The sequence below is a fragment of the Mytilus trossulus genome, chromosome 10, assembly GCF_036588685.1.
Source record: "Mytilus trossulus isolate FHL-02 chromosome 10, PNRI_Mtr1.1.1.hap1, whole genome shotgun sequence".
NCBI lineage: Eukaryota > Metazoa > Mollusca > Bivalvia > Mytilida > Mytilidae > Mytilus > Mytilus trossulus.
In genome coordinates this window covers 27,569,595-27,592,942 of record NC_086382.1, presented here as the reverse complement: position 1 = coordinate 27,592,942, position 23,348 = coordinate 27,569,595, and the positions used below count along the sequence as shown (strand labels likewise).

Sequence of the window (23,348 nt, the reverse complement as noted above, 5' to 3'; positions counted from 1 at the left end):
CTGTTGGAGAGATAATTTAAATGTAAATAAAACTTCTGATATTCAATTGATTCGTTACTTTAAAGAAAACTCTCAGTGTGTAACACTTCATTTTTCAGACTTGAACACACATTTATTTATTATCGATAATTACCAACTTCAAATAAACTACAAACAGATAAATTTACAAGTGCAGAGTACCACTGTCTGGTACTTATCAGATATCATTATTGTTTTTAATCAAAAAGCAATTCAAGTAAGAACCTTGACCCGAAGGAGACAAAAAATCAATAAAGTTTATTTTCAACACCTGAGAGTTCGAATATGAGAATGTCGAGATATAACTTTTGTACGCTCTAAATCCTCGAGTGTTCTTCTATTTAGGCGTCATGATGTTTAATGTTTTTCATTTTAAAGTTTCAAAATGTAAATTTTTCTCCAAGTATTTGATGAAATTATTCTACCTAACCCCTCTATCTTCATTCAACACGGATACAATCCCCCACCATCAAATTGAAATACATCTAATAGTTATATTTTGATATAAACTATTCAATATGAATTTGGATTCCAGTCCCTTGGTCCAACTTTCTGATCAGGTTCTCATTATGTATCATTAGAAAAATATATATTCTCATCAAGTCTAAACTATCCGCTAGCTTAGTATTTAATGACATGTACAAATTCGCTATAGATGAAACTGGTCGGTTTGTGCTAAACATTACTTTAGTATAACATGAGAAGGGAAATCTAGGGATAAAGTTGTACAGTTAGATTAGAATACTTAATGAAAAGGCGTAAACAAAATTTTACAAAAGGAAATAAAACAGAAAACCAAAGATAAGTTTAGGCGACAGGGATTTTAGTCGTACTAAATGTGTCCTCAAATAGTCACCATTTTGCTAATATTCGTCGGGTCTTTATGGTATTACAAAGGTACGTAGGAGAAATCTGACATACTTCAAATTAAAACTTTCATGATAAACTGGCATATATGTTCTCATGGACACACTATATGTTAGACTTAAATCATCACGAATAAGGCCATTTTATGCAGGCTTTTAGACCGTTTGTGTTTCTATTTGAATTGTTTTACACTAGTAATTTTCCAATGCTCCATGTTGAAGGTTGTACTTTGACCTATGATTTAGACTTTTTAGACATTGTGACTAAGATGGAGAATTGTCTAATATACTCACTTACACATTTTTTTAATTCTATTATAAATTAACTATCACCCTCGTGACATAAAGTAATAGGCGTACATACCACATAAGGAATATTCCTCATCGTCTCCATAGAAACAGTCCTGGTGAAGGTCACACCTCTGCTGTATGTCTATGCATTTACCAGTCGAACATGTCCACTGTTGACTATTACAAGATTGTAGTTCATCTTCTGTAAAATGATTAACAAAATGTATTACTAGTTGAATAATTAAAATGTAACGTTTTCTTTGTTTTTCACACAGATAGTATAAAGGACTAACTTATTCGTGAACTATCAATACGCATACTGTGGATTCATAATTATTCATGGGATATTAATTTTCGAGGATTTCACTAATAAAAAAGTAAACAACAAGTTTTATAGTTCAACTTAGTAAACTTTTATTTAGGCTTGTATTTGTCTCTGACAAAACGACGAAATCAAAAAGCCATAGATATAAAGGTGTTCTCAATCCATAAAAGTTGATACATAAGAAAATAAATGAATCAAGGCTTTTTGTTCAGGGATTCATACACCTCATAAATTCGAGGTACAATAGTAACCATGTAGTTATAACAGGTAAATGATCTTTAAGATTCATGTATATGTCACGAATGCATACGGAAGTAAAATCGTTTGCAAATTTTGTAGAGTGCAAACAGAATTGACAAAAGGATTTTGTTCCTTTAGAATATCTAAACTCTTTTGAAAAGGAAATATATATCCTACCTCGACTCTTCAAATTGTCCAATTGTACTTAGAAGCATTAGAATTTAAAATTGTTTCAACCTTGTTTTGGACAGGAAATATGAGCACATCTTGTAATATGCGGCTGTCTTACAAGTCAGAGATTTAGCTGTATATTAAACCAAGTTTAATTCACCATTTTATACATAAGGAAACGTCTGTTCACAGTCAGGAATATGACAGTTTTCCCCATTCGGTATATGCATTTGAGCTTATGATTTGCCATTTTATGAAGGAAGTTTTCTTATAGACGTTATATTTGTTATTGTATGTTTTTTAATAAATTATATGTTTATGTTTTTGAACATTACTAGTACATTAAAAGTTATTATGATTTTAATTTCATTTCAGATCAATGCGTAGCTGAAAACATTAATGAGTGTTATATGTAAAACTTATACTTAAAGTAAGTTTTTGATATTTTTTAATTAAGCTACCTTGAAAAATAACTAACCTATTTATATATAGCTACTCAGTTTCTCATCACTGACATGCATTAGTATTGCAAATCTTCTTCTTTATTTATTAAACAAAGAATTTATTTCTAAAGAATTGATTTTGACACAAAAATATAAGTATATGATAGTAATAAAGTTCGTTTTATATGAAAACTACTTAGTTTTGAGAATATGATGGTTTTACCACACTGAATTTCTAGGAAGCAAATCTGAATACATATAACAATCAATTAGTCTTGTTCGTACTTAATCTCAAAAACGAATTTTCATGTCTGCAGGAATTTTTTTTAATCCTAAAATAGATGTAATTTTGCTTAACAAGTGTAAAGGCATGCCTAGAGAGTGTATTATATTCACTTTAATCGTTTTTTATCATCTTTGTATAAAAAAAGAATACACTTAAGAACTCCAATGCAAATCCGAAATAAAGTAGGGATTTCTTACTACAAAAGGTTCAAAATATGTTGAAAGTAAGTTATTGATAACAGACACGATAGCTTTTGGCATAAATCACAGTTATATTAAAAACATTATCAATATAAATATCTTTAAAAAAGAAGTATCAGACGTCATATACATTTTTTAAGATAAGCTGACTTTATTTGAAGGTTGAGGTATTCATACACTATCGTTAACGACAGAAACAGTTTCGTACGGAAGTTTTGAAAATTGAACAAAACTATAACCTTGAAGAGGAATGATACGGATTTTATACGTGAGACACTCCAATTGAAATTGCAAAATAAAAATCGAAATCAGCCCTAGTGTTAGTCTGATAAGCGGGCTCACGTTTACTCAATGTACTTGTAGTACGCAAACGCCAGGTCATAACATAAAACTAAGGCATACCATGTGGGTCCTTTCCGTTTATCGTTATTAACTATACTGGTATATTTTTTTTTATTAATTTAAATCCACATCACACTTACTTTTATCACAATTGTATAACATCAAATTGTCCATTGCAGTGAAATAGCGAGACTGTACCTCCAAGCTTATAAAAAAGGGTTCATCTATTTTACCGATCGTAACATTTACGTGTTTCCACTTCCTGAAATACAATTAAAAAAACTATAAATACAATGATGCCACTTTTCTGGTCCCTTGAATTCGAAAAAAAAAGGTTTAAGCCAAAAAAATCATGTTTTTGAAATTGAAAATTAGAGTAGGATTAGATTATGGCTCTTATTGGACCTCTCTAGCAGTAATCCTTTAAACAACAATCTAACAAATACATATTTTTATTATTTGTTTTTTTTTACTTTACAATTATGAAAAGATATAAATGAGTACACAATAATATTGCCACGAGTAAAAATGATATACTTAATAAGCGTCCATGAATTGACTCATATGCATATGGCATTATGTGTGCACGAACGTTCAACAGGTTGCCTTGGTAGAAATGAATTGACTCGCCGAAATTGGAATTGTCTTATTCAGAAGTTATGCCCATTGTGCTAGAATACTACGTCACAATTAAGAATTATTATTGTGTTGTTCGAATCAAATTGCAGTTAATTGAACTGTGCAATTGATATTTACGAGTGTCTTGATAATATAAATTGCAGAATAAAAAAGATATGCACTGAAGTTATTAGATCGCTTGTTTGATTGCTGATACATTAACGTACTATATAAAATGTTTCAATACATGTTGACGACGACTTAAGCGATATGAAACAATTCATTCCTGCCTTTTCGTTAAATCCTACATATCTTTTTTTTTACAATTCAGGCAGTTTATTGATTATATTTTACCTATTTCGTATAGTATTTTATGCTTAGACATTCTTTTCTTTTAATCTTGATAAAAACTTTGTTTTATATTTATTTCAATATTTTTCATACTTATTTGTAATGCTTTGGGATAAGTTTTTTTTTTTGTTTTTTTTTCGTTTTAGTATATTTACTTTTAGCAAATTTTCACGACCAATCAACGCACACTTATGTATTTTAACGACAGAGTCTGATGATAAACAGCTGCTTCCATCAACTTTGAAGCCAAATGAAAACAACTCCATTTAATTTTTGAATTGAATTCTGTACATGACATAAAGTACCACTGTATTCGCTATCCATTAATGGTTAAAACAAACAGATGAAAGTTTTGTTATGATTCCTGCCAAAATGCATTAAATTTTGCAATTAACAGACTTAACATGGTGATAGTAGTATGTGTTTACAGTAACCAAAACAAAGATCAAATACCATTCGATTATTGTTTGAAATATTATTAATCATATCACTAAAGGGATTCAATGTGCTATGTGAAAATTTGTCTTGTTTTCAATATTTCATACGTTATTTGGTTTAACTTAAGTTCGTTTATGCGCTAATAACTTTAATGAAAACGCTTAAAAATCACCTGTTGAGGTTTTTGTGTTGTACTTCTTAATATACAAATATAATCATCATCAGACGTATGCACTTACTTTTTTTTCATCATTTATTACATCATATATACAGAGCTATTATGTAAAGATTTGTTCTTACAGATTTATTTCTATACTTACATGCGAGTTTTGTTTTGTTTGATTATTATTAACTACTAGTATTTTTTAACTCGATCAACGATTAAGCTACATAGAATTATCGAAAATGGCTTATTTAAGAAACGATATACTTCAAGGTTCTGCACTATTTAACTTTAATGTACCCCCTTGTTGACATCTTTATATTAATATACTAGTACACTGGATGTGAATGAATGGAATGGCTTTCAACAATGGCCATTACATAATTGAGAAATTATGTCCATAGTACGGGTAAACTTCGTTCTTTCTATATATCTTATTGTATTGTTCCAGGAATATTACAGTTAATTGAACTAATCTAAAGATTCTCAGATACAAAGTTTTAAAACTTCCGTTGACGTCCATATACTGTAGAACACAGTTGTCATTAAATACCTTAGAAGAAATGGGTTGAAATGACATTATATCAATTATCTCATTAGGAAATGATGTCCATTACCCTTGGATACTACGTGACCATTTGGACTTGTTGTTGTTAAGTTCCTTCCAAAGTAAAGTTAATTTAACTGAGCTCAATATACATACATAGAAGCGACAGGTTAACGCCATATGCCAATTAATAATGTAAATAAAGCACGACGGAGGCAAATCAAAAGCATTCTTCATACATACATCGGCTATTTCATAGTATTCCATCCCACGATCTATATTCCCATTCACAGAGACTCTTCATTTTTCTTTTTACATTTATCTGAACGGTTACATACTTACATTGTAATATATAACTTATTTGTTTCAACTTTGTTATTAGGTTTTTTAAGTATTTTGAATAAGATTCAAATTTAGAATTTCTCTTTTTTGATGTTGTTGCTGTTTTTATCACTTATCATTCGATACATTCCAATAAAACTGCAACGCATCATTATGTATTCAAAAGAATGAATCTGATCATTAGCAGCTGTTTCAAATGTTTGGAAACATTGGGATTGTCAGAATAAAAACTTTGTTCCAATTTTTATAAGACATTAAATTTATCTTATAGCAGTTTATTGGCTTCTTATTAGGGATATGAAAGACATTTTCAAGTTTTGTATCCTTCTTGTCAACACTATGTTAAGGTGGTACCCAACACTTTCACTAAAATTAATTTGGCTCGTTTAATTTTCATAAACATTGGACAAAGTATCTACTTTAAACCTTTGAAAAAAATATAAAAAAATCAAATAATTTGAACCAACCGTTTTATTAGAAAAAAACACTATTTATATAGCAGTTTGACAAACATATATTTTGATCATTGAGAAGCTTTAATATTCTCTTAACAACACAACGTAATTAAAACGTTTAGCTGATTTTACAGAGTTATTTCCCTGTAGTGTTAGGTACCACCTTAATATAAGTAGGTGTTTTCTCATTGAAAAAATCTGGTTTATATCTGTAGATTTTATTTCAAATACATTCTAAGCTAAGATAACACGTTTGCAATTTATTCTGTACTTCGACATCGTTTGTGATTTCAATATTTCTTATTTTGTTTAGGTCAAGTTACGTATTCATGCGTCACAAGACCCCTTAAATTTAGGTATTTACATTTTTAGTTTTCAGTCGAATGGTGAGTTTTAAATGGAATCAATTACATTCGAACCAACTTTTTTTCTTTTTTGATGTTTTATTAATCAATTTACCCCTTTTTTCCTTCCTATTGTTATTGCAGTAGACTGTGAATTTATTTGTCCAGACGTATGAAAAGTCTAATTATCTTACAAGATCACTTCTTCCCTGTACGTTTAATGTGGAGATAAAATGTAATAGTATCTTATTGAGATGGTTGAGTGATATTCTATGCAAGTGATTGATTATTGTAAATCATTGCCTACCATTAAGCACGATAGAACGTTGAAAAAAATGTTATATCCTTAAGAGATGTTTTATACAAAACTTTAACAATATCTTATAATTATTTGTTGCAAAGCTGTAACATTTGCCCCTCAATAACGTCTATGTTTGTTTTCTTACATTGCTACAAATATGTAGCTTGCAGGAATGAATTTGCAGAATTTGCATGCCCACATAACAATTATCTTATTGCGATAATTGATCCTGAATAAAATAGGCTATCAATTAGATTATGTTATGTATATAAAAAAGGCAACATGATATGATTCCAAGGACTCAACTATCTATACTATGTTGTTACGATCCCTGTTTTGTAAATTGCATTGCGCTAAATCAATTAGGTGACAACACAAAATGTTTTAATTGATTGCATAAAGGATTGCATTTGAAAGCATTAATTATTCAGTTTGCCATGCATAGTTATGTACTGGCAGCTAGAGCAACGTTCCTTTGAATATGAAATTAATCAGTATTCTATATCTTATTGAATTTGTTCCATTTTCCTTTATTCAATATCTTAGTTGTTTTGTATTTTTAATTTTTAATTTTTGTTGTTTAAAGATAATAATGATAATTCAATGTCTTTACAAATCCAAAGTCCATAAAAGTTCTTCACTTTAGATATTATTCCGGAAATGATTCAAGTTATACAAAATATTACCTCTCTGTTAAGAATAAAACAATAAACTATTCATCAATTGTATGTGTCACGCTTTCTGGATTTACCTTCATCAGAAACGTTCAAAACCAAAAACACGTGAAAGCACAGGATTTATTCGAACCGAAACAGTTTCACTGCTCAATGACCATAGGAACCTTAAAATAGTAGCAAAATTGTAAATTAGTTTCTTCATTGTTTCTTAATCTGTAAAAAGGTAATAAGAAAGGTTTGTTATAAATCATTTCAGTACTGAAGTTCTGACTACTAAATCAGACATGTGTGTAATGATAGATTCTGAGCAGTTGCTTTTATTGTTTAGAAGTCTTAGACGTCAGAATGGGACAAGCAGATATTCAAATTGGTAATTGATATATCAATGAAATCGTCATGATTTGTTTGTTATGCTTAAATAGTAATGGCCATATAGATACAGTTATGTTGTTGTCCAAGTGAGAATACTATTACGTGCCCAATGATATGAGTCACGATGGTATAATAACTATATCCGAAACAATTATTGTATGATCATATTGAATCTTACTTTTACTAATATCTATATATTCTTGGCTGTTATATTGTATGGTTTAAGCTTCCCTACTGATAAAAAATCCAGAAAAAAGCTTGGGACCCATAAATTTATAAATTGTTAAATATATTTTTGATAGATATCACCAGTTTGATTTTGATTTATTTTCTTATTCAGTTAATAGAATAAGCAAACATATAATAAAAAAGCAAACCCATATTTCTTTCAAAAACAATATGTTTCAAAAAGTCTGAAATTGTTAGCTAAGACCAACTTCAGATATTGGTTTAAATGATGGTTTTGTACAAATATTTCACTTGTTTAAAAGTTTTTACATCACAGGTAGCATATGTTCAATCTGTTATGATTAAAACGTAATACATGATCATTTAACTTTGAGTAAAAGATTTAACATCAGTTGATTTTTCTAAACTTTTTTGCACTGGTATTAAAACATATGAAAGCGATTTCAGGTGACGAGCAACATGGTTATAGAGCAAAACCGTCATAAGGTGCATTCGTTACTAAACTTTTAGAATACAATTCAGAGTCTTAAGCAGTCTTTATAAAAAGCGGAATATATTTTGTTAATGCTCATCGAGGAAAATTCCAAAAGAAATTTCCCTTATTAAATGGCCAATTCAAAAGCTCAAACACAGAAAACAAATGGATAACAAATGTTATATCCCTGACTTGGTACAGGAATTTTCTAATGGGGAAAATGGTGGATTAAACATGAGTGTAAAGCTAGCTAAACCTCTCACTTGTATGACAGTCACATCAAATTCCATTGTATTGACTACGATTTGTGAACAAAACAATAACTATAGGCAAACGTGAAGTCTGTACATCATAATCAGTTGTCCAAAACGTAAATATATAGAAACCTCAAAGTTTGACAGAAAAATGATTTTATATTATTTAATTTTGGATGTAACGCGTCTTCTGATTGGCTAACGTTATTTTGTTTTGAGCCCATATACATAATTTAGTCATGTGACCGTGACGGCATCAACGTTTTTTCATGGTTTTCTACGGCTTATAATGGAATTGAATTAAATTATAAGAAATGACTGTAATATTTTTTTCTGTCTAATCGAAATAACATAAAAAATGGGGTGCACACTGTTAATTAACCCGCTATGCGCGTTATTCAGTGTGCACCAAATTTGTTATGTTATTTCTTCATAGACAGAAAAGATATTACAGTCATTCCTGAATTAATAAATAATTCTAGTAGGAAAGGTTTACGATAAAAATGTATCTTTTTGCACAATGTCTCATTTGCATCAATGCTACGTTCACGCCACTTTTTAACACAAACATGGTATCATTTGCACGCAAAATGAAATATGCTATTCTAATAATATGTAATTTGTTTTTTAAATAAAACAATTAGTATCTTTAAAATACGAAATTTCAGTTTAAACTTGCTAGAACCCCGAGGTAACTACAAGACGCCATTAAATAAAATCTCACTTTTTTAAACATGACACGATATAACATATTAGGAATATATCACTATTTTAGCATTATTTTCGTTCTTATGGTTTTCATTTTTGGTTGACAAGTAATTTCGTCTATTTGCTCTTAAATCTATTCACTGCGGGATAACTTTGTAAAGTGTTGACATTGGAAAAACAATTAGATAATAATTTACACTAATTTAAGGTCTATAGATCTTTTACGGCTTCTGGTTATTATTTTTTTTAAAGAAAGACATTAACGTCAAAACCATCAATATTGATTTAAATATCCTGATGTCTTTATTATAAGGTACAGGAAATACAGTAGTTATTAACAATAAATGCATTCAATATCGTACATGCGCTTCAACACATATCTGTGGTACACTCGGTTGTTTTCATCGTTGATTGCACTTTACGGGTGTAACATGCAAATCATCATTATTTTCAAGACCTGATACCATCTTTCCGTGTTTGTTAGGGTTCGTGTTTTCACAGACTTTTTTTGTGTTATGTTTTATCCAGTGCATCAAAAGTAAACATTGCCCACAGAAAAAACAAACAAATTAAAACTTAACAATTATCTTATTAGAATGTGTAGAATTTAGAATCTCTTTAAAGTATCACTTCATACAATGACGCAAAACAATTTTTTTTATCTTTAAGTTATATTTCAGTACTTTTAGAAAGAAAAAAACATCAATGGCATAAATCGATCCTAAATTAATTGTTGCTTTCGGGTACTAAAGTTTTCTTTTATGCCTATTCTGTCTTTTAATTGTAAACAACTAATGCAATAAAAACAGTTCTCATGGTATAATTAGAATGATACTGTTTCATTGATACAATACGTATTCATTAATATTTATCTAGAGATTGCTTTTATTACTGGGTTTAATGATTAACGTGGACCAAAAGATTTATCCTATAATTGCAGCGATTTATCCAATTTAAATGTGAAACCTAAGATAAATACGTATTTGTTATTCAGGAAAATAAATATAGCTGCATATTAAGAGTCTGTGATTTTATTTAAATAACAACGTATAAGATGACAAGGAAATATAACACATTACTTCTCTATAAGCATATTCTCTTGTTTGACTTGTTAACCAGAACCGGAGATTCGTTGTTTAATGCTCCTTTACTTCAAAATGATAATTTGTCACTGTAAATTTTCATCTAATGATCATACTATATTGTTTGAAGTTTATGTTCCTCGTGGGAATAGTAGGTGACATTTATTTGCTATAACTTATTAAAGTATTATTACTTTTTCTGCAAAAATAGTGATCTAATTTATAATTCATAGTATTTGCTATCTTTTGAGCCTCAAATAGAAAAACGAGGGCGAATGTTTTATTGTTCTGGGGATAAGGTTGTAGAAATCGTATATACATCTTACAATGATTGTAGAAGGTACTCCATCATGATTTAAATTGTTCGGTGTATTAATCTGTGTAACTAAGTTGGAGCTTTAAACAGAATGCACATAGGGCTATACATATATCTTATGATTACACCACTATATCTGCTAGCATGGTGGAGTAATTAGAACTAATTTCATTAATTTGTTTTCTGTATTGAAATCATACACTATTTCAATTTTGGTATTACCCAATATCATAAGGTAGGCACGATGATGTGTGCAATCCTCTTTGAAGTTGAGCGTACGTTATTATAGCATGAAGCCTGATCCCAGAGAACTTTAAGTTAACCCTTTGTTACGCACTGATATAAGTGTGCTTGTATTTTTTTTGTCTATTATAGATGAAAGATATAGTTTCATCTATGAATAACTTTTTCCTTACTGTATAATTGAAGATTTACCGTTTAAGACCTGTCCTGCTAACAAAACATACTGAAAAGTATAACGAGAAAGTATGACGATCTACTTACTTTACAAAATATGTAAATATTCTTTCATCCAATTCTTTCCGTTTCGTAGGAGTATTAACAAAAATCCTGACCGTAACTTCCGGCCAAACCCAAATTGAGTACTGAAATTGGCATCCGTAACCACTACCAAAAATCATTTTTGTTTGTAAAATAGCTGGATGACTCCATGATGATAGAGATAAATATCCGTACATGCCTGCAACAACAACAAAAAAGAGAAAGATATATTTGTCTGAAACATGTTCAAACGTGTGGTCTGCGTTGTGTTTTTAAGAATACGGTCATGTGCGTATAGTCTTGAAGTACAGAAGCTGAAAGAACATGTTTTGGATACAAGCATTTCGTATTTGCCTTTAATGTTACTTCAACATAAACACATAAGATAACTAGTAAATAAACGTTCAAAATATCGAATAAAAAACAAACTCAAACATAAAAAAATTAGGATTATATTTTTCCAGTTAATTATTGTATAGCGTAAAAAATTGATGTTTCAGACTTTTCAATGCCTTAACAAATATAGCAATACATTGTATCATTCACAGATGACATAAGACGAGCTGACTATTGATGCATACATGTTTACACGCCCCCCCCCCTGTCCACCTTTTTAACATACCCGTAATCAATGTCATATGATTCAGTCTTTTTGTTGTAGTAATGTTGAGGGTTTTGCGCTTATAAGACAATGCAATGAGTAAAATTGATATAATTTTGTGTTTAAATTGAGTAGATGTTTAAATCTAACATGTTTTTCAAACGTAAAAAAACGGTATGGTTTAAATCTAACGAGTACTCGATTAGTAAATATTCATCGAGTTGAAATCCCTTATATAAATATATCTTCGATATTAACATAAAAAGCCCTGCAAATTATTAATTACCTGTTGTTTGGTCCTGTTTAATATTTGGGAGTGGTTTACAGTTTCCTTTACATTCAGTATCATTGTAGTTTATCTTGATTTTTGACTCATCTTTAAACATATTGCATTCTTCGTCAAAATCACATATTGGCTCTGTAATAGAAACGTTTTGTTGAATTAGGATTACAATGCAATCAGTCGGAAAACTTATCAACACCTAATCGAGTTACTGATATCTTATTACAAAATTAGACCAGTTAGGACTGGTACAATGTACGCGCTGGACATGTTAATAAAACTAACCGTTACGTACGTTAATAAAAGCAAAATGATTAGGGGAAAATTTATTCAAATCTCTGACTACACGTTTTTCAGAGCCTGATGTGTTTGAGATTTTCAGTACTTTACCCTAGCAATGATACTTGTTTTCTTTCTTATTCTATAAGAGTAAATAAAAATATTAACAAAAATATCGAATTACAAAATAAATACTAAAAAGTGGAACCCAATATAAAATGACATAACCAAGTGCTCTACTATATCAACAAAATGATCGAATTGTAAACATGATAATGTACAAGTTATAATTTAAATTGAAAAAAGGAAACAGAAAATATTTTACATTACTGATAATCATTACAATTATTTCGATATTTAAACAAATTTCGATAATGTTGGGGAATGTTTAAAATCATATCATGATTATAAAGTGGTTGTTTTTCGTAGAAATGTTCTAATTAGCTGTGGTTCTTTCGTGTAAGAGAAAAAAAAACATCCATTGAATGATTTTAAAATTGAATAATTTCATTATGAACGAATAAGAAAATAATCAATTTTCAAATTAAAAGCATGAAGAAGAACTTCTTCCTCAATACAAAAAATTTCATCGCAAATTATCAATAAAGTTGCATTTTCAGAAAATACATAACTCAATGCATAAACAAACGTATTTAATAATTTAGAAGTAAACAACATTTCAACGAAATATTGACGATGAGACCTCTGGAATATCATATCAGCTAGATATAAACATATGGATGTGGAAAGTATACAATCAGAAAATTCGAATATTCTCAAAAAAATTTCATAAAGCCTAGTTCTCAACCTATGTTCATTGTCTACTTGAAGATGTAAAATAAGGTATGAATAAGGCTTAAATGTATTTATGTATGATTTGAAAATCCATTATATAGACGAAATCGCATCGTCAGTAAGCATTTAATTACTAAGCAAGGAATTCGTATTCATCTTCTCTTTTTGTATTCGTCATAAGTCGTATTGTAGATCGGGTCAAATATCAAGATTTTGATATTATTCCGTTATTTTCGGACCAACCAATGACACTTGCACCCATATCAAAAATTTTAAAGCCAAAATGTAATAACTTGGGAGAGCACCTTAAATAACAGAACAACCAACAATTGTATTAACTCCAAAACAATATGGTATTTATCGTGTCGGTTAAAAAAAACTTGACTGCTGAGCTGATGACTCATCGAAGACTAGCAGTCAACTAGCAGCAATGTCGACCAAAGGCTGGAAAATGAAACCAACAAAAATTTGGTGCTTCGAATAAGCGGATAGTTGTTACATTGTTTATTTCTCGTTTTTTATTTCCTGTTATGATTTTTCATGATAATGTCAAAGATAATTTTATATTTTAGTAGAAAAGTAATAAATAACAAAAAAACAACATTAATTGAAATTAATTATAACGGAAGTGAATGCGGCGAAACGGATGCAATCAAACTAAATGAGGATGATGCTGAAATTGATATTTCAGATAAAGTACGAGGGTAAATAATTGATCTGTCAATTCAGGAAATGTGCAAACATAAGAAAATGTGCAAGGCAGTGTCATATACTTTGCCTCTGCTGTTTTTTAGTTTTATCTTCTGACACTTTCATGTTTATAAATGAAAATCAGAAGAAGGTTAAGGTCAACCTTGTACTTGTTTTGTCGAACTGTCACGTTGCAGTTGAACAAGACAACGATAACATGTTTTGCATGCTTTTCAAAACAGAGAAGTCGTCTAATCTGAACAATCCCATGAACCGGGTTTGTAATCAAATGAGCATCACGACGGGTGCTATATGTTTATCATAATCTGTTTACCAATCCGGAGCACCTGAGATCACACCTAATTTTAGGTGGGTTCGTATTGATTAATCTTTGGTTTTCTATGATGTGTCTTGTGTACTATAATTTGTCTGTTTGTCTTTTTTTTTGGTTAGCAGCGGCGTTGTCAGTGTATCTATGAGTGTGACTGTCTCTCTAGTATCTTTCGCCACTCTTTTACCTATTATGTTCTAACTATGACCGTTACAATTTGGTTGAGTGCCAATTAACAGGGTGAGTAATGTATACGTAAAAGATTCTTACTCTGTGGACGCATTTGGTCTCGGTACTTTTTTCCATCAAACATCCTTCCGCATGCTATTTTTTCATTCTTGTGTTTTGTTACTATTATTTTTACCCTGATTTGTATCTGAGTATTATATATGTGATATCTGAACATCTTTGAACTACTATTGCTTCTATGGGACAACTTGGCTTCCAATCTTCCCCTTTTGTGTTCCAACTCGTTTAATTGAACAATTTTCCATCAACACAACACATTTACGTTCATTCTTGCAATACGAATAATCATTGTTAACATGACTATAGTAGAAAGAAAAATTAGAAAATTACTCCGAGGAAAATTCACAAATTAAAATCCCTCATCAAATGGCAAAATGGAAAACACATCAAACGAAGGATAAAACTGCCATATTCCTGACTTGGTAAAAGCATGTTTCTGATTGTATAGCTAGCAAAACCTCTCACTTGTAAGACAGTTGCATCAAATTCCATTTTATTGACAGAGAAAGCACTATTCAATAGTAGGCACATCATGTGCTTGGTGTTCGGTATTTTAAAAAAGAATTTGAATGAGCCTATAAACAGGGGCACACTAATATTGTACTGAATATCATTTGTACTTTACAAAACATGGCATATTTTCAACTAATTTTAAGTATTATTAAAAAGTCGTGTCTGTTACTGAATTTCTAACAGGAAAATACAATTATAATTACATTTCTATTTACACTCTTCGAATATACGAATGTTCATCTATTTATAAAGAACAGATGATTACAATTATATTGAATCAATAAAAACAGATTCATGAAAAATGCTTTGTCTTGAAAAACGTAAAATAAAAGGAAGATACAAAACTGTTAAGATTGTAAAAGTACCAATAATAATACATAGTAAGAAAAAAGAAAATAAAAATTATAAGATCAAAAGTGGACAAAAGGAATTCAAACATATTTAATCACAATATGTCAGATCCTATCAATTAAGGGCATAAAATGGCGTCTTTGAAGGCGCAAAATGATCAAATTGATGCATCTAAAAAAATTTATTGCCGACGATGTGCTTGATAAGAAAAACCAATAACAAAATACTGAAAGCCAAGGAAAATTTAAAAAAAAACGGAAAATTTCTGATCAAATAGCTAAATCAAAAGCTCAAACACATCAAACGAATGGAATTGTTTAACCAAATCTTTTTGTGAGCAAACATCATAAAAGTTCAATTGAAACTGGATGAAATTAAGCGAACAAACTGAACAACAGAATATAATTTGGCATCTCTATTTCATCGACCGATTACAAAAGCTTTGATTTTAGAAAATGATACTAAACAAAAGTACTGATGTTGCAAAAGTTTAATTATAATTAATGTTATATTTGTTATTCTCGTGTTATTTTGTCTGATGCTTGGTCTGTTTCTGTGTGTGTTGCGTTTCGGTGTTGTGTCGTTGTTCCCCTCATATATTTAATGCGTTTCCCTCGGTTTTAGTTTGTTACCCCGATTTTGTTTTTTGTCCATGGATTTATGAGTTTTGAAGAGCGGTATACTACTGTTGCCTTTATTTAATTGATACGGAATGATTTATCATTGTTAACCTATATCTGTGCATCTGGACGGTACCCGTATACAAAAGAGGGACAAACGATACCAGGAGAACAGTCAAACTGATAGATCGAAAATAAACTGACATCGCCATGGCTAAAAAGGAATAGATGCTACTCAAAATAGAGTTTTTTCAAACGAAATTATTTTTCTATATGTCTTACGATAAATCAATTAAAATGTGATACATTATCTTAAGTGGTTTTTATGCAAATCAGAGTTAATAGATGATTGTAAAGGCCTCTAATTAACTTCACGAAATAGCTTTACTCCCCATGTCAAACATAATCAGTACAAGTATAAAAACGTATAAAATTATAATCCTGGTACTTTTGATAACTATTCGTACGAGTGTGGATTTTGACAAAATGGAAATACAAAAATACACAAATTGGGTATTTTTGTTAATGTTCGAGATATTTCATGCAAAAAATAAATCGGGATTCCAAATAGTGGTTCTCGTTAGTTATATACTTTGTTTAACTCTCAATGACAAATATCTATCTCAACGAATTGCATTAAAATTCAAGATTCAATTTGGATGACATAAAAAAACTATTGTTGATAATCAGATGAGTTTTTTATTTTTATTTTTGTGCCCTTGTTGATGTTTTATTGGAATATACCGTAATCAGCTTTGTATGCGTATCCAACTTATGGTTATTGATGTTTGTTGACAATGGAATGGCATTTCTTGTCAAAATCTGAAATTCTAAACTACACTGGTTGACTGACAAATGACGTCACAAACGCACTTTCATTTTTAAAACATTTCCGGTATAGGAAATGACTCGAAGCAATCATATACACCGTCGTCCTAGCATAAAACAATTACAATAGTCATTAATCCGGATATTAATTGTGTGCTTTTTATCAATGCTAATTTTTCGTACGCAATTGATCAATTCTACAAATACTGATAGACTGTCTATTACTAAAATATTGCTAAAGGACATTTACATAGAAAAAATAAATAATGATCTATTCAAAAATGATTGATATATTAGTTCATATTCTTAACAGGAATGTGACACGGAGTATAGAACTCAACAGTCTGAAATTCTTGGAAGTAGAATAATGAATGGAATGAGTTGTTCGGCTGGTGAATATTGTGTGACTTGAAAGAAAAAAACTTATTATAGATATAGGAAGATGTGGTGTGAGTGCCAATGAGACAACTCTCCATCTAAATAACAATTTTAAAAAAGTAAACCATTATAGGTCAATGTACGGCCTTCAACACGGAGCATTGGCTCACACCGAACAACAAGCTATAAAGGGCCCCAAAATTAATAGTGTAAAACCATTTAAACGGGAAAACCAACGGTCTAATCTATATAAAATAAAACGAGAAACGAGAAACACGTATATATTACATAAACAAACGACAACTAATGTACATCAGATTCCTGACTTAGGACAGGTGCAAACAGGGATTAAACGTTTTAATGGATCCAAACCTTCTCCCTTTTTCTAAAACAATAGCATAACATCACAACATAGAAAAACACACGATAAAATATCAATTGGAAGACTTAACTCAATCAAAAAATGTATATTGTATAGAAAGTCTTGATAAAGCTGAAGATGTTCAGAATCAACAAATCAATAAAGACACGCACAATAACATTGTTTACTATTAAAGTATCAAGGTATAGCAAATCAAGCATAGAACATGTAGAATACTAGAATGGTTCACAGTTAATTACGCATGGTATAAGTCGCTGTGATACAATACAGCATGTTCCGATCAAATAGAACACTGCAAGTCTGCATTTCAATATTAGAAGAGTCGTTTATATATTTTGTGGCTACACTTTTGTATAGAATTACTTATCAAGTAATCTGGCTATGCTTTTAATGACTCTTTACTAAAAAGAATTAGACGATGTAGTATGATTGGCAATTAAAAACCAATTTGAACGAAGAAACCAATGACATGATTTGTAAACAAAAAAATCTTCTGGTTTGCTTTGAGGGAGATTTGAGTACAATATTTCTTTCATATTTCAATTTAAACATTGTTAACTTTCGAAAGCTACAAAACCTGTCACAATATGAAAAACATCATGAAAACAATATGAAAAACACCATGAAAACAATATGAAAAACACCATGAAAACAATTTGAAAAACACCATGAAAACAATTTGAAAAACACCATGAAAACAATATGAAAAACACCATGAAAACAATTTGAAAAACACCATGAAAACAATTTGAAAAACACCATAAAAAAAATATGAAAAACACCATGAAAACAATTTGAATGTAAACATGGTAAACATGATTGTGTCTATTTTGATCTTTAGAAGTGTATTTGTAATATCGACAGATCTTGTAATTTGATCACGGTTGAACTTAAACCACATCTTCCTTTTTGCACCAATACAACATGTGATTGTTATGTATTTAGAAATTTTAACTCTCAAATTTACATTTTACGTTTACATGTTCTTTGAAAATGAAGACAAAAACAATAACTAAATATCGGAGAAATAAATCACAATTTTGTCTTAATTGTATTTTATCTTACCACTCAATCACTTATACAGATAGTTTATCAGTGATTATTTCATCTATTATTCACGAACATGTGTTCTTCAAACGTATGCAATTCATATATCAAAGATAAATACTGTATGATAAAGTCAATACAATTTTTATTTGACATTGAAACAGTATATCCTACATGTAACAATACCATTTCATTAATTACGAACCTATAGAATCATTGTTATCTTAATGCTGACTATGATGGAACAATATGATATTGAGGTATGCGACAGTTCAAAAATGCAATTAACGACACTCTCACATTGCCTTAAAAAGTCCCTCAGTTCCTGTAAAATGTACTTATTTGACTCTAATATAATGTTAAAAGCATTACTCATTGCAAATACATGTATTATTGGTTGCTCAGCAATGGGGTTGGGCTAAAAGGGGGACGAAAATACCAAAGGGACAGACAAACTCATAAATCTAAAACAAACTGACAACGCCATGGCTAAATATGAAAAAGACAAACAGAAAAACAATAGTACACATGACACAACATAGAAAACTTAAGAATAAACAACACGAACCCCACCAAAAACTAGGGGTGATCTCAGGTGCTCCGGAAGGGTAAGCAGATCCTGCTCCTCACGTGGCACCCGTCGTGTTAATAAATAAATAAATGATTTGTTATTCATTTGTTTAATGTGCTTGATTTTTTGTTTTTGCCATTTGATTAGGGACTTTCCATTTTGAGTTTTCATCGGAGTTCAGTATTTTTGTGATTTTAATTTTTATACATACAAATAATATAACTCAAAATATACATGAAAATAAAGATATACACAAAACAGATATGTTATTGCTGTTCATCATCTCGACAAACCAGTATGCTAAAAAAAAAAATTCTACTTAATTTTTCGATGAAATAGTTAAACAATCAAAGCAATATATCAAACATAAGTCGTTCGACTACCAAAACAGATGTTAAAATGAACTTTAGAAATAGAAAGCCAGAATGAAAAAAGATATACATAGACATGTGTAGGGTGTCACGATCGATAAGGTATCCAAAAACAACTAGGGAAGCAAAACCCAAATGACACTCCTATATTGAAATATTCATAAAGTAATAAGGCAGTCAGTCAAACTATACGTATGTCATATTTGAAATGCACATTTATTTATATAGATCATTTAAATCTAATCAGATATCAATCCGTTAGGAAATTGATAAGCTAACTTTTCTTAAACTATCTTATTATCAAAATTTGACTGACTTACTCTCTGTTGAATTGTTATCTTAATTTATCTGCAGTTTATTTTTACTCTTTTATAAGAAGCAGATTTTAAATTGCGAACTGGAAGTAATATAATCGAAAGTGTTCATATGAAATTCGTACTCCTTTTTCCCCATCATACTTTACACACAAATTCAGTGGAAGCAAAGTAAGTGGATGATCTATTGACCATTTACAACCAATTGCATTGAGTGTGTAGGTAAACGGTATATATTTGGCTAACTTGCTTGTTAGCTGAACCGTGGAATCATAATTAGGTTAGGTGTACTACCCTCTTTTCGCCTAGTCCTACTGAGAGATATATTATTGTCTATTCTGGTAGTTTACCTAACCTTATAATGACTTCACCAAAGATACTACCTTTAACTACACACTCAATCGATCGGCTGTAACAAAAATGTCACTAAAATGTAATTATATATCATGATATGTAAATAGATTTTGTGTTCCCATTTATAAACATAAAATAAAATAACTGTGTTTACTATCATAAGATAAAAGTGTAAACGTATTATTTGTTGATAATTTAAACAAAATGTTATTGAACCATAATAAACAGGCGAGGCAAATATAAGCCCTCTCCAACCAACACAGTACATTTATAACATATAAAAACACCAAACACCCAATAGATACAAAGGTTATAAGGAAACGTCAGAAATTGAGAACAATACAAATGACCGCCAAATCTCCCCCTTTTTTTCTCTTATTTTTAATTTTGGCTTATCAAACCATTTGTGGTAAAACAATTACACATGAAAACCGGAACATTGCATCTAATACCAAATAAGATGATCTTACTATAACAGGTCTATACATTCATTACAGACATATTTCAGAATTGTCAGACTTTTGACGTTAAATTTTAAGCACATTTTATGTATGATTAAAAATACATAACAAAATTTTCTCCCATCTTAATGCGTCGATTATCTTTTAAAAGATAGTACTTGTTTTCTTATTTTTCGTATTTAGCATTTTGTTAAATCGGAAGTTTTATCGGGTAATATGACAAGCTGCTTAAGATTATCAATTATGAATCTGAATATAACTACGTTAAAACAGGCAATTAAAAAGGTTTGACACTTGATTCGTGAGAAGGGCTACAGTGTAACAAGATAATACAGAAAAGAATCTTGTCTTATAAAAGTAATAATTCATAATTTTAAATTAAATGTGTGATTTTTATCTATTTCATCGTTACTTGGCAAAACAACATTCAAGAGGGATGCTTAAATTTATTAATGGTGTATGTTCTGATAATTAATATCTATGACAGATATCAGCTTTATATACTTATCTTACGTAGTAAAAATAGAAATATTGTTTTAAACATATTTTCATTGCATAAGTTATAAATAAACTCATCATAAATCCCAGGCCTAAATTTTGTAAATACGCCATACAAGTGTTTCGTCTAAAAAAAAGACTCATCAGTGACGCTCGAATCCAAAAAAGTAAAAAATGCCAAATAAAGTACAAAGTTGAAGAGCTTTTGGTATAAATTACTTTTACTCAAGGTATTTCATATATATAAATAAAGAAATGCTGTATGACGTACTGACAATACGACAACTATCTATAAGGGTTAAAATGTGGAAGAATGCATTTAAAGGCAACAGTACAGTCTTCAACAATGAGAAAAAACGTATACTCTATAGTCGGCTATAAAAGGACCCTACAAAAAAGAAAGTGTTACAATTAAAAAAGAAAACTAACGTCTTCGCTTAAAACTGTCGCTTATATTATAAATCATTTAGTTTTTTAAAGAAAAACAAATATGACAGACATGAACTAAGTAAACCACAACCATAAACTACAAGCTTATAACTTTAACATGTACATAATAATAATTTATATTAAGATACATACCTAGAAACTGTATTGTAAACGTGCCATGGGAAGTTTGATTCTCTGAATAATTTGATGTACGAAACGATACTTCAATTGTACAGTTTTCTTGAAGAAAACACGAATTTTGAAAAGCACGTGTTGTGGTTATGTTGCCATTCCGAGTAACAAAGTTAATTTCTACCAACTGATTAACACTATATGATTCCACTGATTTACCTTCGGAAGTCTTTACTCTCAAACGTTTTGGATTCTCTATGATTTTTTCAATGTTCATTTTTAAATCTCCTAATAAATATCCTTTTGGAAAATCCTTGTTAAAGATGTCAAAGCAGAAACTGAAAAGTCCAGAGGTATTCCAATTGTTCGAGCATGTCCTTGATAAATATGTCAGATTGAAAGGCACTATGCAGCAACAACATTCCACAAAAAATAAGATAAGAGATAAGTCAAAGGGTTTCATTTTAAATGCAGCTGTAGTTCTCTATGTATTTCACTTTTGTCTTGTATATAGCGATTGTTTTTTTATTTAATCAAACAGAACTATGCGATTGATAACGATTTTTTCTGCTGTAACGCATTATAATTGTATTTAGTAGTCTTTGCTTCATATTCATGTCATTAGTTGTATTTCAATACTATTCAGTTTTATAGATGTTAGCTGTGAAACTGAAAGTAAACAAGATCGCTGATTGGATATTAAAACAATATTGATATATGTAATGTTCTTGTGGGGGAGTCAAAGAAAAAATAATGATACTACTTAACTGATAAAGGTACCACACTTTAAACATTGATTATGAATATTTTAATCCTATATTTGCATTATTTCCAGCTTCTAAGAAACCGCAGAAGACGGCAGGAAATAGATAGAATCCTGAATGACAAATTCTCTCAAATAGCCGTCAATAATCAATGAGTAAAGTGGAAGCTAATGCGTGTAAAGGACGTAATTAATGACTTAGCCTTGGAACTTTGATAATAAAATGCAATATTTCATTTTATTTCTGATCACGCGATTATAAAGTGGGAAATTGTTTATTTCATTTACTATAACTTTGCTGATCTCTTACGCATAGTGTACACTGTCACAGGAATTAGGAATAAGATAATTTTGTTGTGATTAAAAATATACCATATTTCTAAACCGAAATACAGAGGACTTTAAAGGGAATATCAACACATTTATACCCCACCATATATCCCGTACCTTTCAACAGTGAAAAAGATATATGCATGCTATAAAACCTGTAAACCAAGTATACAACTTCATAGAAGGGAATTCAAGTTGTGAAAGATTGTAACAAAAACAATTAGGATACAAGATCGTAGAAAATGTAAAGGCTCCAGGCTCGGGACAAATACATAACGTATTTGACTGGGTTAGATATGTCTACTCATCCGTCTACCTGACTTTGGCCATTATCAAAATGGTAAAGATAAAACTCGGTACAGTATATGAATTTTCTAGACGATCATATTTGATAATTTTCTAATATCTTACATTCCCTCCAACCAATTAAAAAAGCAGGAATAAAATGACTATTGCAATAATT

At 30.0% G+C, this 23,348-nt stretch overlaps 1 protein-coding gene across 1 annotated transcript in view; it reads right to left on the bottom strand.

Annotated features, from left to right (window-relative positions):
- LOC134686135 (ALK tyrosine kinase receptor-like) overlaps nucleotides 1-22,438 on the bottom strand; it is a 36,193-nt gene extending 13,755 nt beyond the window's left edge. The window contains exons 1-5 of the mRNA XM_063545808.1: nucleotides 21,814-22,438; nucleotides 12,203-12,334; nucleotides 11,319-11,514; nucleotides 3,323-3,444; nucleotides 1,249-1,377 (exon numbers count right to left, since the gene is read on the bottom strand). Of these exons, the coding sequence (XP_063401878.1) occupies nucleotides 1,249-1,377; nucleotides 3,323-3,444; nucleotides 11,319-11,514; nucleotides 12,203-12,334; nucleotides 21,814-22,255 (1,021 nt within the window). The 5' untranslated portion in view covers nucleotides 22,256-22,438. The remainder of the gene's footprint in view (nucleotides 1-1,248; nucleotides 1,378-3,322; nucleotides 3,445-11,318; nucleotides 11,515-12,202; nucleotides 12,335-21,813) is intronic.
- Between the last annotated feature and the right edge of the window lie 910 nt (nucleotides 22,439-23,348).